General features: G+C 42.3%; 1 protein-coding gene across 1 annotated transcript; it reads right to left on the bottom strand.

Moving 5' to 3' along the window:
* Positions 1 to 2,546: 2,546 nt before the first annotated feature.
* LOC127122853 (uncharacterized) lies at positions 2,547 to 3,089 on the bottom strand. Its single transcript, XM_051053129.1, has one exon. The coding sequence runs from the start codon at positions 3,087 to 3,089 to the stop codon at positions 2,547 to 2,549; it is 543 nt and encodes a 180-aa protein (XP_050909086.1).
* Positions 3,090 to 15,470: the final 12,381 nt, after the last annotated feature.

The raw sequence follows: 15,470 nt of genomic DNA, 5'->3' as shown, positions 1-15,470 counted from the left end.
ATAATGAGAATTCAGTGACGATTCTTAATAATGGTTAAGAATACCTGACTCTGCGGGGAAAAGGAAAAATGTGTTGACTTTCTAGGGATAGAAGAAGTACAATGATGTTTCTCAGCATTGACTCCCTTGGGGAAACTTGACAATGAAATGAAACAACTTAACGACAATTCCCAGCAACAGCTGGAATGCGTGGTTTGCGCTTGGGAAATGTTTTGAAGATGAACATTGATTTTTATTGGAGAAAATTCCTAACAACGGTTGGAAAATTCCGAACTCTAACGAGTTAGTCTGAGTAAGTTAAGGAGATACTCATGATGTGATGTTATGTATGCCAATGCATGTTTGGGCTTTCATGGGGAATATATGAAATGCAAGGTTTACAAGTTATGCCAAGTATGTTTGGGCTTTGCGGAGGAGTGTATTTGGGGAATGCCAATGGTGATTGGGTGAATCAGACTGACTTTCCGATACTTGAGAAATTGGAGTTCGACGTCCAAGCAAGTGCTGAATGTAATGTTTGAGAATTCCCATTGGGGAGAGAAATGATCGGCCTAGTCCAAAGAACTGTGTGGCACCCTTGGGTTAAAAATGTGTTTTGATTACCTTTAGCAAAATTATAAAAAGAATGTAATTCGTTATTGTCTGCCTTATAGTTTTTTTGAAACAGAAAGGTCTTTTAATCGAAAATTTCCCATGTAATTTTATTTAGAAAAAAGGCATATTTCGCATACAAAGCAGGAAAAGTAAAAATATGGAACACATGTGAGGGAACTGATTTTATTGACAAGTGGTTCCACAAATAAAGAATTTTGTACAAAGGAAAGCAATTCCTAAAAGAGGTGATTGCGAAAAGAAAATGATAATTGTAATGGCAATGAAACATCTCGAGTTTCCTTCAAATTCTAACTCTGTTATAGCCTTTACGCCTTTGGTCGCCCTTTGATCTTGCTTTTTTGAAGGAGGGTGATAGGATTGGCTTGCTGGGGATCCACATAATTGACTTGCCAAGGAATGAAGAAGGATTCCTTACGGGATGCAGCCTCTTGCTCTTATTAAATCCCTAATTTGTGCTTAGACCGCCCTTTCGGGTTTTCAGTCTACCGGGATACCCATTTTTGCATAAGTTGCCCTTTCGGGTTTTCAACATATCGGGCTATATATTTTTTTTTAAGCATAGTATTTTTTGACTGCATCCTCATTCACCGGGGATGGGAGATCTTCACCATCCGTAGTTGCAAGGATTAAGGCTCCTTCGGAGAAGACCTTTCTTACAACATACGGACCTTCGTAGTTCGGCGTCCATTTTCCCCTTGGGTCAGTATGGATTGGAAGAATATTTTTCAATACGAGGTCTCCGGCCTTTAGGCTGCGGGGGAAAACCTTTTTGTCATGTGCTCTCTTGATGCGCTTTTGATAAAGTTGGCCATGGCAAATGGCTGCTAAGCGCTTCTCATCAACGAGGTTTAGTTGGTCAAATCGAGCTTGTACCCACTCAGACTCATCAAGCTTAACATCTGTCAAAATCCTTAAGGTAGGAATCTCTATTTCGACTGGTAAGACTGCGTCCATGCCGTACACAAGGGAGAGTGGAGTTGCCCCAATGGAAGTGCGTACGGAAGTACGATAGCCGTGTAACGCGAATGAGAGCATTTCGTGCCAATCTTTGTAGGTTTCCACCATCTTTTGCATGATCTTCTTGATGTTTTTGTTAGCTGCCTCAACAACGTCATTCATCTTAGGCCTATAAGGCGATGAGTTGTGGTGGTAGATCTTGAAATTCTGGCATAGCTCTTTCATAATTTTATTATTGAGGTTAGATCCATTATCAGTAATGATCTTGTTGGGGACCCCAAAACGGCAGATGATTTCTTTCCTGAGAAATTGAGTCACCACTTGTCTGGTAACGTTGGCGTACGAGGCTGCTTCTACCCATTTTGTAATATAGTCAATGGCTACAAGGATGAAGCGGTGTCTGTTCGAGGCAGTTGGCTCTATGCGTCCGATCACGTCAATGCCCCACATGGCGAAAGGCCAAGGTGATGTTAGGACGTTGAGAGGTGTTGGCGACACATGGATCTTATCAGCATAAATCTGGAATTTGTGGCAGGTTTGGACGTGGCGATGACAGTCAATCTCCATAGTCATCCAGTAATATACGACCCTTAAAATTTTCTTCACCATAGTGCTCCCACTGGCATGCGTCCCAAAGGATCCTTCATGAATTTCCATTATAATTTGGTTTTCTTCTTTCTTGTTCACACATCTAAGCAAAACAGAATCATAATTTCTCTTGTATAATACCCCTCCACTTAAGAAGAATTTGGATGACAGTTTTCAAAGATACTTCTTGTCGGTGATAGACGTGTCCGCAGGATACTCTTGGTTCTCTAAGAATTTTATGATGTTATGGAACCAAGGATGACCGTCAGCTTCGTCTTCTGCTGCCAGACAGTAAGCAGGTTCGTCCAAGTAGTTCAGGTGAAAGGACGGTGCTTCGTTCTTCCATTTAACTTTAAACATGGACGCCAAAGTTGCCAAAGCGTCAGCTAGCTGATTCTCTTCTCTAGGGATGTGGTGGAATGTAAGTTCATCGAAGTAGGGAATAGTTTCAAGACATGCTCTTTGTGAGGAATGAGCTTATGATCTCTAATATCCCAATCTCCTTTGACTTGGCTGATTACCAAGGCTGAGTCCCCATAGACTTCCAGGATCTTGATTCTAAGATCGATAGCAACTTCAATACCAAAGATACAAGCCTCGTATTCGGCCATATTGTTTGTACATTCGAAACATAATCGGGCGGTGAAGGGGAGGTGAAAGTTAGTTGGAGAAGTGATTACTGCCCCAACGCCATTGCCATGAGCGTTAGAAGCTCCATCAAAAACCATGGTCCATCGGGATCCAGGCTCGGGTCCTTCCTCGGGACCGGGGATGTCGTAATCCCTAATCAACATGATATCCTCGTCGGGGAATTCGAAACGCATAGACTGATAGTCCTCCAAGGGTTGTTGTGCAAGATAATCAGACAATATACTCTCTTTGATGGCCTTTTGAGTGACATGTTGGATATCGTACTCGGTCAAAGCCATTTTCCATCTGGCTACTCTACCAGTAAGATCCGGCTTCTCAAAGATGTATTTGACCGGATCCATCTTAGAGATCAACAAAGTCGTATGAGTGAGCATGTATTGTCTTAAACGTTTGGCAGCCCATGCTAGTGCGCAACAAGTCTTTTCAAGCATCGAATGCCTACTCTCACAATCAGTGAACTTCTTGCTCAAATAGTATATTGCATGCTCTTTTCTACCAGTCTCGTCATGTTGGCCGAGGACACAACCCATTGATCCTTCGAGAACGGTGAGATACATGATTAATGGTCTACCAGGTACAGGAGGCATCAACACAGGAGGCTCTTGCAAATATTCCTTTATTTTCTCAAATGCGTCTTGGTTGTCATCGTTCCAAATGATGGCTTGATCCTTTCGAAGAAGTTTGAAGATTGGATCACAAGTGGCAGTGAGGTGAGATATGAACCTAGCAATGTAGTTCAATCTACCTAGGAATCCTCGGACTTCCTTCTTGGTTTTGGGTGCAGGCATAACTTGTATGGCCTTTACTTTCTCAGGATCTACTTCGATGCCACTTTGACTGACGATAAAACCTAACAATTTTCCGGATCTTACCCCAAATGTGCATTTGTTGGGATTAAGCCTTAATTTGAACTTCCTCAGCCTCTCAAACAGCTTTTCTAGATTGACAAGGTGTTCTTCTTTGGTCTGAGACTTGACTATCATATCGTCGACGTAGACCTCAATCTCTTTATGGATCATATCATAAAAGAGAGTGACCATGGCTCGTTGGTATGTGGCGTCGGCGTTCTTCAATCCAAAAGGCATCACCTTGTAGCAGAAGGTGCCCCATGGTGTTATGAAAGTGGTTTTCTCCATATCTTTTTGAGCCATGCGGATCTGGTTATAACTGAAGAAACCATCCATAAAAGAGAAAACAGAGAACTGAGCAGTATTATCTACTAGCACGTCAATGTGTGGGAAGTGGAAAGTCATCTTTGGGACTTGCTCTATTTAGATTTCTATAATCTATGCACATTCTTACTTTGCCATCCTTCTTAGGTACAGGCACAATGTTAGCTATCCATTGAGGATAATTGGAGACCGCTAGGAAGCCGGCGTTGAGCTGCTTTTGTACCTCCTCCTTGATTTTCATAGCCATGTCGGGACGGGTCCTTCGTGTTTTTGCTTTATTGGAGGGCATTCTTCTTTAAGGGGTAGATGATGGACCATAATGTCAGTATCGAGGCCGGGCATATCTTGGTATGACCATGCAAACACATCTTTGTATTCCTTCAAGAGCTCAATCAATTTTGTCTTCACCTCGTCTTGTAGAGCGGAGCCGACTCGGACTTCTTTCGCTTCCTCATTTGTCCCAAGGTTAATCACTTCCATTGATTCTTCGTGCGGCTGGATGACTTTTTCCTCTTGCATGAGCAGCCTTGCCAATTCTTCTGGGAGTTCGGCCTCTTCCTCACACTCTTCATCAGCTTGATTAATCGGGTTGTCAAAGTTGTATGAGACTGTAGCAGAATTGTCATTGGTGGTTGTCGAGGACGATTTGCATGATTTAAGGTCCACGCTTTTATTGGTATGAAATAAAGGATGATTTGAAAAGAAAAAAATTTTAAAAAGATAAATGCCATTTAAAAAAAGTGAAATAAATAAATGAAAGGAAAGGATCTCAAAATTGATTGCGAACATGAACCCTTTTTAATTAATGATTAATAAGGAAATTTGATGAGGCCTTACAAATGATTCCCCCATGCCTTGGGCTTGACATGGGTTCTTTTGATAAAAAGGAAGGAAAACAACATTGGGAATTACATTTCAATCAAGGTCACTTTAGGTATTTCAAACTCGGTCCATTTGGTGGCACCATTTCCATCAGTCTTTGTGAAGATCAACCCATCATCTTCTTCTTCTTCTTCTTCTTCCACGACACAAATACGGTTGTCATCCAGGTAACCATCACTTGAGAAGTTTTCGGATAGCGGGAGCACTGATCCCATTGTAGCTATCGGCGCGGGCTTCTTCAAATTTTGGGAGTTGTATCCCAAACCGGTGCGGTCCTTGTTGGCAGGAAGTTCAAGCAATCTTCCCCATCCTTGGGGGTGTCCATCCTTTATGATTGTTAGGGCGTCTTTAAGATATGCCATGGGAGATTCGGCATCTTTTGATTCATCCCTTGCTGGGCAAACCATTTCAACATTGATAACTTCAAATGATTGGAATGGGACTTCTTTTATCTCCCCTTCTCCTTTAACGTATCAGAAAGATGCGAGGTGACTTACCACAATGTCTTCCTCGCCCTCGACAACATCTAGTTTATCATCAGCTAAGAATTTCAATTTTTGGTGGAGCGTCGAAGTGACTGCACCAGCTGAATGGATCCAAGGCCTCCCAAGCAGACAACTGTAGGCTGGATAGATATCCATTACGAAGAAAGTGATAGGGAAAAAATGGGGACCAATCTTCATAGGCAAATTCACCTCACCGATTACAGTCCTTCTAGTCCCATCAAATGCTCTTATTATAAGCTCGCTCGGCTTCATTACGAGTCCTTTAACATTTAGTTTATCAAAGGAGCTCTTAGGCTTCACATTGAGGGAAGACCCAGTGTCTACCAAAACTCTTGATAGGACTGTGTCCACACACTCAATAGAAATATGGAGAGCCTTGTTATGATTCCTCCCCTCAGCGGGAAGCTCTTCATCACTGAAACCCAAGCTTAAGCTAGTAGCGATATTGTTAACTACTCCTTCAAACTGACAAACAGATATCTCTTGCGGTACGTGAGCTGTCCTCAGAAACTTTACCAAAGCCACCCTATGGGCCTCCGAGCACATTAATAAAGACAACGTTGAGATCTTCGAGGGTGTCTGGTTAAGCTAATAAACTACTCAATAATCGCTCTTCTTGATAATGCGTAAGAACTCGTCTACTTCACTTGAAGGTGCGGGGTCTTGTCTTTGCTGAGCGCCATCAATTTGTTTGCCTTTGTCTAAAGTTGAAGGATTGATAGTTCCAATTGGAGTGGGTTTCGGCGCAAATATCCTTCCACTTCTCGTGACTCCTCTAGTGTCGGTGATATTGATCATTGGGTTACTAGACTTCAACGGTTCTTCTTGTACCTTCTGACCATGAATGTAGACTGAGGTGTCATACATCCATGGGACTGCCTTGGTGTCAACATATGGGAATAGTATGGGAACTGTTATTACGATTGGAGTAACAGGATTTGTCGACAGAGTTAACTGAGAGAAGTCATATGGAATTTGCAGAGGAGGGACTTCGTCGTATGGTATCTCGAGGGTAGACACATCTTCCTTTATGGATGGGCAGTCTACCACCAAGATCCCTTGGTTCATTAATTGTTGTATGACAGACATCAATGTTCTACATTGTTGCGGGTTAATCAGACAATGTTCACAGTCATTACCACAGATGGGAAAGGTATTATTCTTCATTAAAGCATTCTTGATCTCGATGAGTGGTGTTTTTAACTCGTCCACACAGGACATCAATCTCCTTCTATTGTCAGCTTCCATCATATTCACTGATGCATTGTTGTGAGGGGGCATCGGGTTATTATTTACATTCGGCCCCTTGGGGGCGAACGTGATTGCCTTGGAGTCAATAAGATCTTGAACCTTGTACTTTAATGCTTTATAATTCTCGATCGAATGCCCAGGAGCGCCAAAATGAAATTCACAGCGGGCATTTGCATCATAACCGGGAGGAAGAACCACTGGTGGGGGTCCTAACTCCCTTAGTTGCACAAGTGATCCCCTCAATAAATATGGTAGAATGTGGCTATAAGGCATGGGAACTGGGTCAAATCTTCTCTCTGGCCTTCGCATCCTTTGTTGTTGTTGTTGATATTGTGGTTGTTGACGTTGTGGTTGTTGTTGATACCGTTATTGTTGTTGAGTTTGAACAGGAATTGCAAATGGTTGTTGTTGACTTGGTTGGACGGGAGCTATGGCAGCTACCTGTGGATAAGTGGGATTTCTTGTTCGAATGATGGAGGCAGCATTGGTCTCGCCTTCTCGTTTTTTACCGTAGGGAACAAAAGGTTTCTTCGATGCACTAGAAGCACTGGCAGAGTTCTGGATCTTTCCCATCTTGATCATATTTTCTATCCTTTCACCGGCTAAGACCAGGTCGGAAAAGCCCGAAGAGGTGCTCCCTACCATTCTATCAAGGTATGAACCTTGTAGGTTTCCCATAAACATGTCTACCAGTTCTCTTTCTAGCAATTGGGGTTGTACCCTAGCAGCTAATTCCCTCCACCGCTAGGCATACTTTTTGAAGGACTCCTCAGACCTCTGAGTCAGATTTTGCAACTGCGTGCGATTAGGTGCCATATCAGTGTTGTACTGATAATGCTTGAGGAATGCCTCGGCCATTTCCCTCCAGGTGTGAATATGATTGCCCTCGAGTTGCATGTACCAATCCAAAGATGCCCCACTGAGGGAATCTTGGAAAAAATGCATTAGAAGTTGATCATCGCTGGAATAGGCAGCCATCTTTCGGCAGTATGCCCTAATGTGCGTTCTAGGGTCGCTATTTCCCTTATATTTTTCAAAGTCCGGAACTTTGAACTTGGCCGGAATGATGACCCCAGGTACTAAGCACATTTCTGCCGCATCAAGGCCCAAAATGTCAGTGATCCCCATTGCCTTGAGCTTTTCCTAGATAGCCTTTACCTTCCTCTCCACCTTGTTAGTTGCTGAACCGAAGACGTCATCCTGAGAAGCGTCCCTCGGGCTGAAGAATGCATCGAGTTAGTCCTATGTCTCAAGAGCATGAGGACGAGGATTGTCGTTTGGAACACCGCCGGGTGCATTAATGTTAATTGGAGGATCAACTTGAGGAATTGGAGTCGGATTCTCGACCGTTGGAGGGGTAGGAGGATTGGTAGTACTGGCACGTTGGTTCATTTCTTCTTGCATTTTTGCCATAACCTCCTGGCCTTTTGTGACTGCTTGAATAGTCTCCATCAATTTCCGCATTTGGGATACTTCTTCCTGAAGGACAACTTGATTCTCTTGAAGTTTCTCCATGACAGCTTGTCGACGTCCTCGTGTATTGTACCGAAAAGTCAGCTTTGGAGAGTGGTTCTGGAAGGGAAAAAAGGGGTGGATGGGTGAGTTTTTTTTATATTTTTGTGTTTCGAAGGATGCATATGATGCATGAATTTTTTTGTGTGTGTTAAAGCAAAGCTCTTTTTAGTTATTCATGTTTATTCATTGCAAAAACTACTTGACGATTCACGTTCACAACCATGAATAAAGGAAAAAAAATAGAGAAAAATCACAACTTTCATTCATCCTTTGAATGGAAAATAGACAACAATACATAGAAGTTGCAAAATACAAGTAATGGAAGCAAATAAACCAACTAGATATCCACCCTAAAAGTGACTCCTTGGGACTTGCGGAGAGCCTCAATGTCGGTGATGAGTTCGGCCATTGTTCTTTTGCAGAACTTGACGAAGTGGTAGACCTCCTTAGGGGTATTATCTGGGCACATGATCAGATCTGCCTCCTTCAACTTGTTGGGAAAGTCTTGAAGGGCATAGTTGGTTAATACCGTCATGTTGGTGTACTTTTCCCTCCATTCTTCGTAAAGGGCTTGGAGATTATGGATGATTTCGTCTCTTTGAACAATGGCAGCTTCGAATCCATGGCAACGCTCCTCCCAATGTCTACAATTGTTTTGCAATTCTACTTAGGCTTGGTGTCATACCCCAAAATTTGTCTGTTAATGATACTTTCAACAGGTTCAAATGGGGTCTATTCGTTTTTTATAACATTAATCTTAAAGAAACAAAGCTCCAAGACACGGATGACCAAATCCAGAAGACGACTTCCTGAACTGACACGCTCGCAAGGCGAGCAAACACTTCGTTGGGTGAAGCCCACGCTCCATTCCTCGCTCCAGCGAGTATCGATGAATTCGCTACTGGAATGCTCGCCACCCGCTCGCTAGCTGCTCGCCTAGCGAGTAAGTACTAGTTGTGCTTTTATCCAAGTCTGGGAGCATTCGCTGGAACACTCGCTGATCGTTCGCCTAGCGAACCCTTCGCTAGCTCACTCGCCTAGCGAAGCTTACGGATATACAAAAATTTTAGGCCTGAATTGCCTTCAGTCTGAGCCCGCCAAGACACAAAAAATCAGCTATAAATTCCAGGACTTCATTTGAAAAAGGGAGAGGAGAAAACCCTGGAGATCAGAAAAACAACGGGGAAAACCCTAAAAGCTAATTCAGAGAACTCATTGGCACAAAGGTTACCTCCGTCAACCCTATCAGGCATAAACCCTAAGATTGCTCTGCAAACCCAACGGTGTAACTCAACTTCGTTCGATCCTTCCAATCAGGTTTGCCCTATTCCCACTACTCTATACTCTCAATTTGAAATTTCTAAATGTATGAGGCATTATGGTTGAATTTGGAAAGGCAAATATCATTAGGTTTTTTGCATGTGGGTTTAGATGTGCATAAATGTGTAAAACAATACTTTGAATATTCGATCATGTAATTTCTGTAATGGATGCCATAGGGTTTGGGGTTTCCGAAATCGCACCAGTATCAAAGAAGAACCCAGAACCCGCAGCGGTTCGCTAGCACCTTGCTAAGCGAACCTGTAGCGAGGGTTCGCCAGGCCCTCGCTACGCGAGGCAGTAGCGAACATGACAGGAGTTGATTTTTTTTCTGTTTGCATTCTGATCTGTTCTGTATTTGTTTGACATGTTTTCTATTGCGTTTACACGCTGTTTTCTTGACACTATTATTGCTATGATTCTTTTGTTCGGTGCAACTCTTGATTGCACCCCATCCCGTTATTCTGACATGTTTGCTGAGTTTTTGTAAGGGCTCCCATGATTCTTGAAGAGATAGCTCGGCATTCCACTTTATTTGTAGGATATCATTGTGGAGATTTATTCTGATTACTTGGTTAATTACATTGCCTTCGAATATGTGATCTTATCCCTCTCTTTGTTGCCTTACGATATTACGGTCATGTCCCGCGGACCTGGGTATCCTTAGCAAAGACCCTTTCGATTGAATCATCATCATCCCTAAACAGATAAGTCATAGTCCCTTCGATCAAAAGGTCAATGTCCCTACGAGATAAACCTTGTCCCTCGAATGTTGCCTTCGAATATATGACTTTGTCCCTCGATGACCCTTCGTTGTAGCCTACAATTAAATGATGATCGTCCCTTCGAATGCTAAGGTGTCCTTACAGATGTTGCCTTCAATGACCAATCGACGACCCCACGATGTACCTTTACATCCAAAGAATTAGACTACTTACTTCTCAATAGTAAGGACAATTTTACCCTCCTAAGGATAGGAAATACCTATAAAGACCTTGGTTAGGTATAACTCTTAAATGCTTGCTCACAACTTAAAATACTTTTCACACCTCACACTTTTCATAACATCTTTTAGAAAATCACCACTTGGTATACATTCGCACCAGAATCATCGTCTAGTTATATTTTTCTAAACATCTTTCAAAATCAAACGAGATAAACACTTTGTATACATTCGTTCAAGAATCATTACAAAGTTAAACTCTCCTTTCAAAATATTTTCTAAACACACCACATTTCTCAAACACTTTCTCAAACAAGGAAAACATAAGTGAGTTAAGCAATTAAGAGCCCATGGATAACCATGGATACAAAGGGTGCTAACACCTTCCCTTTGTATAATGTACCTCCCGAACTCAAAATCTAATCAAGTCCTTTCCTGTTCTTTTCCGCCTTTCCTTATTGGATAAAAGAAAAGTCGGTGGCGACTCTTGCTATTCGCAACATTGCTTTTCAAAGCAAAAACACAAAGTCAGTTCACCGTATCACAGAACTGGCGACTCTGCTGGGGAATCTTAAAAAGAGAGGTTACCTTAAAGATAAGATCACTTATGTTTTCAAATTGTTTCTTTGTCTGATTTACTTTTAAGGGATTGTTTGGGTATTCTATGCTTGAGTGAAAGATCCTACACCCGGATCTAGTGTACCTTAGGTAAGTAGCAAGAGATCATCGCGGCTGTCCGGTGTATACTGGAATGGTTAAAATGATGGCTACGGTTAATGTGACACTTTGGATGTCCTGATGTTCCTCATGTTTACTTGAGGAAAAATTTGGCGTCTGCGTGGTGTCATCAAAGCATTAACCAGACCTTTAGAACCCTAATTGACTCATCCTAGCCATTAAAAAGTATTGAGATAACTGACTTCGGTTCCGACTGGGGTTGGTTGATACTTGATACTACACTCTTTGAGATTGGACTTTAGGGAAACTTTGGTCAACCGCTTGGTGTTGCACTGAAGTGGTCTTAAGGGAAGGTCGATGATTTGAGATCCTTCTAGAACCCGGTTACTATTTTAGGACAGGTTGAACCAACCAAACTTCAGTGGGAAGGGTACTTACCTATGGAACTCATGCAAGCCTTAAAACCTAGGGATAATTGCGGTGTGACTTGTTTGTGTTTGTTACTTACTAAACATCATGACATCATGACATCATGACATCATAACATCATAACATCATAACATCATAACATCACGACATCATGGCATTGTACTAACCATTTCGAGGACTTAGGGATTTAACTTTGCTCTGTTTTGTAAGGCTATGGCTTCCAGGAAGACCATCCGGATCAATTTTATAGCGACCTCTCCTCAACTCAAGGATTTAGTGTCGAAACTTCCCGATCATGCTCAGTTCATCAAGAAACATGGTTATCTCCTCAATTTAGTTACTGCCGATTTCAAGGAAGATATGATGAGAGTTCTATTCCAGTTTTTCGATCCTAAACATCATTGCTTCACCTTCCCAGATTATCAGTTGGTACCCACATTAGAAGAATTTTCCAGGTTACTTAGTATACCTATCCTTGATCAAACACCTTTCAATGGTCTAGAAAAAATTCCGAGGTCTGAAGAGGTTGCTGCGGCTTTACACATGACAAAGTCCGATATCGAAACTAATTGGGTAACAAGAAGTGGAGTTAAGGGTTTACTTGCCAAATTTCTGATAAATAAGGCCCGAGAATTCCTAAAAGCTATGAATCGCTTTCGAAGATGTTCTAGCATTACTAATCTACGGTTTGGTGCTATTTCCTAATCCAGATCAATTCGTAGACATGAACGCTGTTAAGATATTTCTCACTCATAACCCTGTGCCCACCTTGCTTGGAGACATTTTGCATTCCCTTCACACTCGTACTATGAAAAGGCAAGGGACTCTCATGTGCTGCGTACCTTTATTATCTAGGTGGTTTATTTCGCACCTTCCTCAATCAGTCTTGAAGAACGAGTAAAATTTGAAATGGTCTCAAAGGATAATGTCGCTCTCCCATTCAGACATCCATTGGTGTCCTCAACCCAAAGAAAATGTTATCATCATTGACCGTTGTGGAGAATTCTCTAACGTACCACTCCTGGGGATAAGAGGAGGTATTACTTATAATCCTGCTTTAGCCCTACGTCAGTTTGGGTATGCTCGAAGAGATGGTCCATATGAAATAATTATCCAAGGCACTGTGTTTGACTATGACAACGATTCTCAAGGTCTCCGTCAAAGGTTTGTACGAGCTTGGGGCATGGTGAAAAGAAGTACTTTAGGACAGAAAAACTCTATTCCTATGGAACCTTATCTCAGATGGGTACGCGCCAGAGTTGATGAGCTTATCATGCCATACCTTGCAATCGGACCTCTGATTGTTGAACCAAAAGTTGAAGGAGGTACCCCTCAGATCATTCCTTATCCAGAAATGCCTACCAATGTTGAAGAATTGAAGAAATCTTGGATCCAGTTGAGAGAGAAAAAGGATACTTTTGAAGCTCAGTTCTGTGCTGAAAGGAAGAAAGTATTAGAGCTCACCTGCCAGCTCAAGGAGGAACGAAGTCTCAATGCATACCTCCGCCCAAAAAGAAGCCGCCCCTGGGAGACTTGAGCTTTCATTTTTTTGTTTTTTCTTGTAATGAACATTGGTTAAAGAAATTATTAATAAAAGTTTCCCTTTTTGGTAGTTTACGCGAAGTTAAATTCCAAAAGTCCTTGAAAACATTTCATACACTGCATAACATAACATAACATTGCATAACAGGTACTCTAAAGGATCAACATTCTCACGGTCTTCCTCTCAATCAGGAAAATGGCTCTCGAACAAACTGTCAAGGATCTCCAGGCTCAGAATGCTCAATTCCAGGAGATGATCTTGAACTTATCCAAGGGGCAGGAGGAACTGAAGACTCTATTGCTTGAGAAGAAAAAAGACAAGAAGCCTGTGAGTTGCATTAACCCGGGGAGAAGGTTTAAAGGACAGGCTCCAGGAGTCATGATTGGAATTCTAAAGGACAAAGAAGATGAGTCAGAAAATGATTCGGAAGACGAAAATGCTGATCCCTTCAACCCTGAGGACGACTATGAAAATTATGAAAACGAACAGTACTCTCCGAAAGATGATAAGTATAAGTTGCTGGAAGAACGTATGCTAGCTATGGAGGGTCAGAAGGCGCCCGGTTTGGATTTCAAAAGCTTAGGTCTGGTCTCTGATGTGGTCATTCCTCGCAAATTCAAGGTCCCCGCTTTCACTAAGTATGATGGTGCGTCTTGTCCTCAGATGCATCTGAGAGCTTATGTGAGAAAGATTCAGCCGTATACCACTGATAGGAAGCTATGGATCCATTTCTTCCAAGAGAGTCTATCTGGCACACAATTAGAGTGGTATTATCAACTCGAGAGCTCTAACATCCGCACCTGGACTGATTTAGCGACAGATTTCTACAAGCACTACCAGTATAATTCTGAATTAGCGCCTACTCGGCTACAGCTACAGAATATGACTATGGGCTCTAAAGAAAGCTTCAAAGAATATGCTCAAAAATGGAGAGATTTGGCTGGCAAAGTCAAACCCCTATGACTGATCGAGAATTAGTGGACATGTTCATGGGTACACTAACTGGCCCATTCTACAGCCATCTGTTGGGAAGCTCCTCATCGGGTTTCATTGAACTTATATTGACGGGTGAACGTGTTGAAAGTGGTATTCGAAGCGGAAAGATACAGGCGGCTACCTCTGCAAGCACCAAAAAGTCCTATCAGGGGAAGAATGAATCAAATGTTGTGTACGGTCAAAGGAGTCATAACAAGAAAAATCGTGACCATACTGTTGGAGTAGTTACGATTGCAGCACCGCCATCTCAAAACTTCCAACACAGACAAGACAGGCCAAGAAGGCAGTTTACCAAGATCAATATGACTTTAGCACAAGCACTGCAGGGTATGCTAAAAGCAAATTTAATTACCCTCAGAGATACTCCTGCAAATCCCAACACTAATTCTCCTCGTTATAATCCCAATGCCAGGTGTGCATATCACTCCGATAGCCCCGGGCATGATACAAACGATTGTTGGTTGTTGAAGAATAAGATTCAGGATATGACCGACGCTGGAGAGATTAATTTTGATCCTCCGGAGACTCCTAATGTCATCATTGCTCCTCTGCCTAATCATGACAAGACTGTTAATGCTGTAAAAGATGCTGATAGTGATTGTGACTTGGATAACTGGATTTTCCCAACAATTGGTGACATACTCAATAATTGGAAGGCTGAAGACACTATCCTGGTTTCCTTTAGTCAGGAGTAATTGTTATTGCTATTTTAGTGTTTCAAATTTTGTAATTTTTTAAAGCATTGTGTCTATACCCGGGGCACAATAGCTAATTTTTCAAGGGTTTTATCATTTTCATAAGCATATTCACATTCAATAAATCAATGGACTTTTTGCATTCAAATATTGCGCTCTTTATCTTTCCTGTCATCCTTCAAATAAGCTATGTTTTCTTACACACACCCACGTAACAAATTGCAGATCCATATCCACTCTGGATCCTATTGATAATAATTCTGCTACTGTTAATTATGGCTTTGAAAATCCGATCTACCAAACCGAGGATGTGTCGCATCCGCGAAAAAACAACCGGCGAGCTGAAACAAAAACACAAACAGAGCCGCCACTGCGCGTTATTTATCCCAAGATAGGGAAAGGAAACGCTCAGAGAAACCTGGAAAAAGCATGGTCTCGCGACCAAAGAGAAAGGGTAAGGGAGTCGGTTACGCAAGGGGAAGGTATTAGCACCCCTCACGTCCGTCGTACTCGACGGGATCCACGCTCTAAGAAAAGAAAAGGTTGCTAAAACACCACACACACACGCACCGAAGACAACACAGGTGGGGTTAAGAGGAAGAGAGCTCGATAGGACGTCGCACCCTATGCCTACGTATCTCGTCTGGAACGAGAATCAGAGCTGCCGTAGTTCGGCTCACGCACGCCAAACAAGACACACACACCCATAGGCAAACCTGGAACCCGACA

This window comes from Lathyrus oleraceus, chromosome 2, assembly GCF_024323335.1.
Source record: "Lathyrus oleraceus cultivar Zhongwan6 chromosome 2, CAAS_Psat_ZW6_1.0, whole genome shotgun sequence".
Taxonomy (NCBI): Eukaryota; Viridiplantae; Streptophyta; class Magnoliopsida; order Fabales; family Fabaceae; genus Lathyrus; species Lathyrus oleraceus.
Note: the sequence above shows the minus strand (reverse complement) of the source record. Positions and strands in the feature narration are given on the sequence as shown.

What these genes read in the sequence shown, in the direction of transcription:
- LOC127122853 (XM_051053129.1), bottom strand. Translation starts at nt 3,089, where the DNA reads ATGGCTTTGACCGAGTACGATATCCAACATGTCACTCAAAAGGCCATC.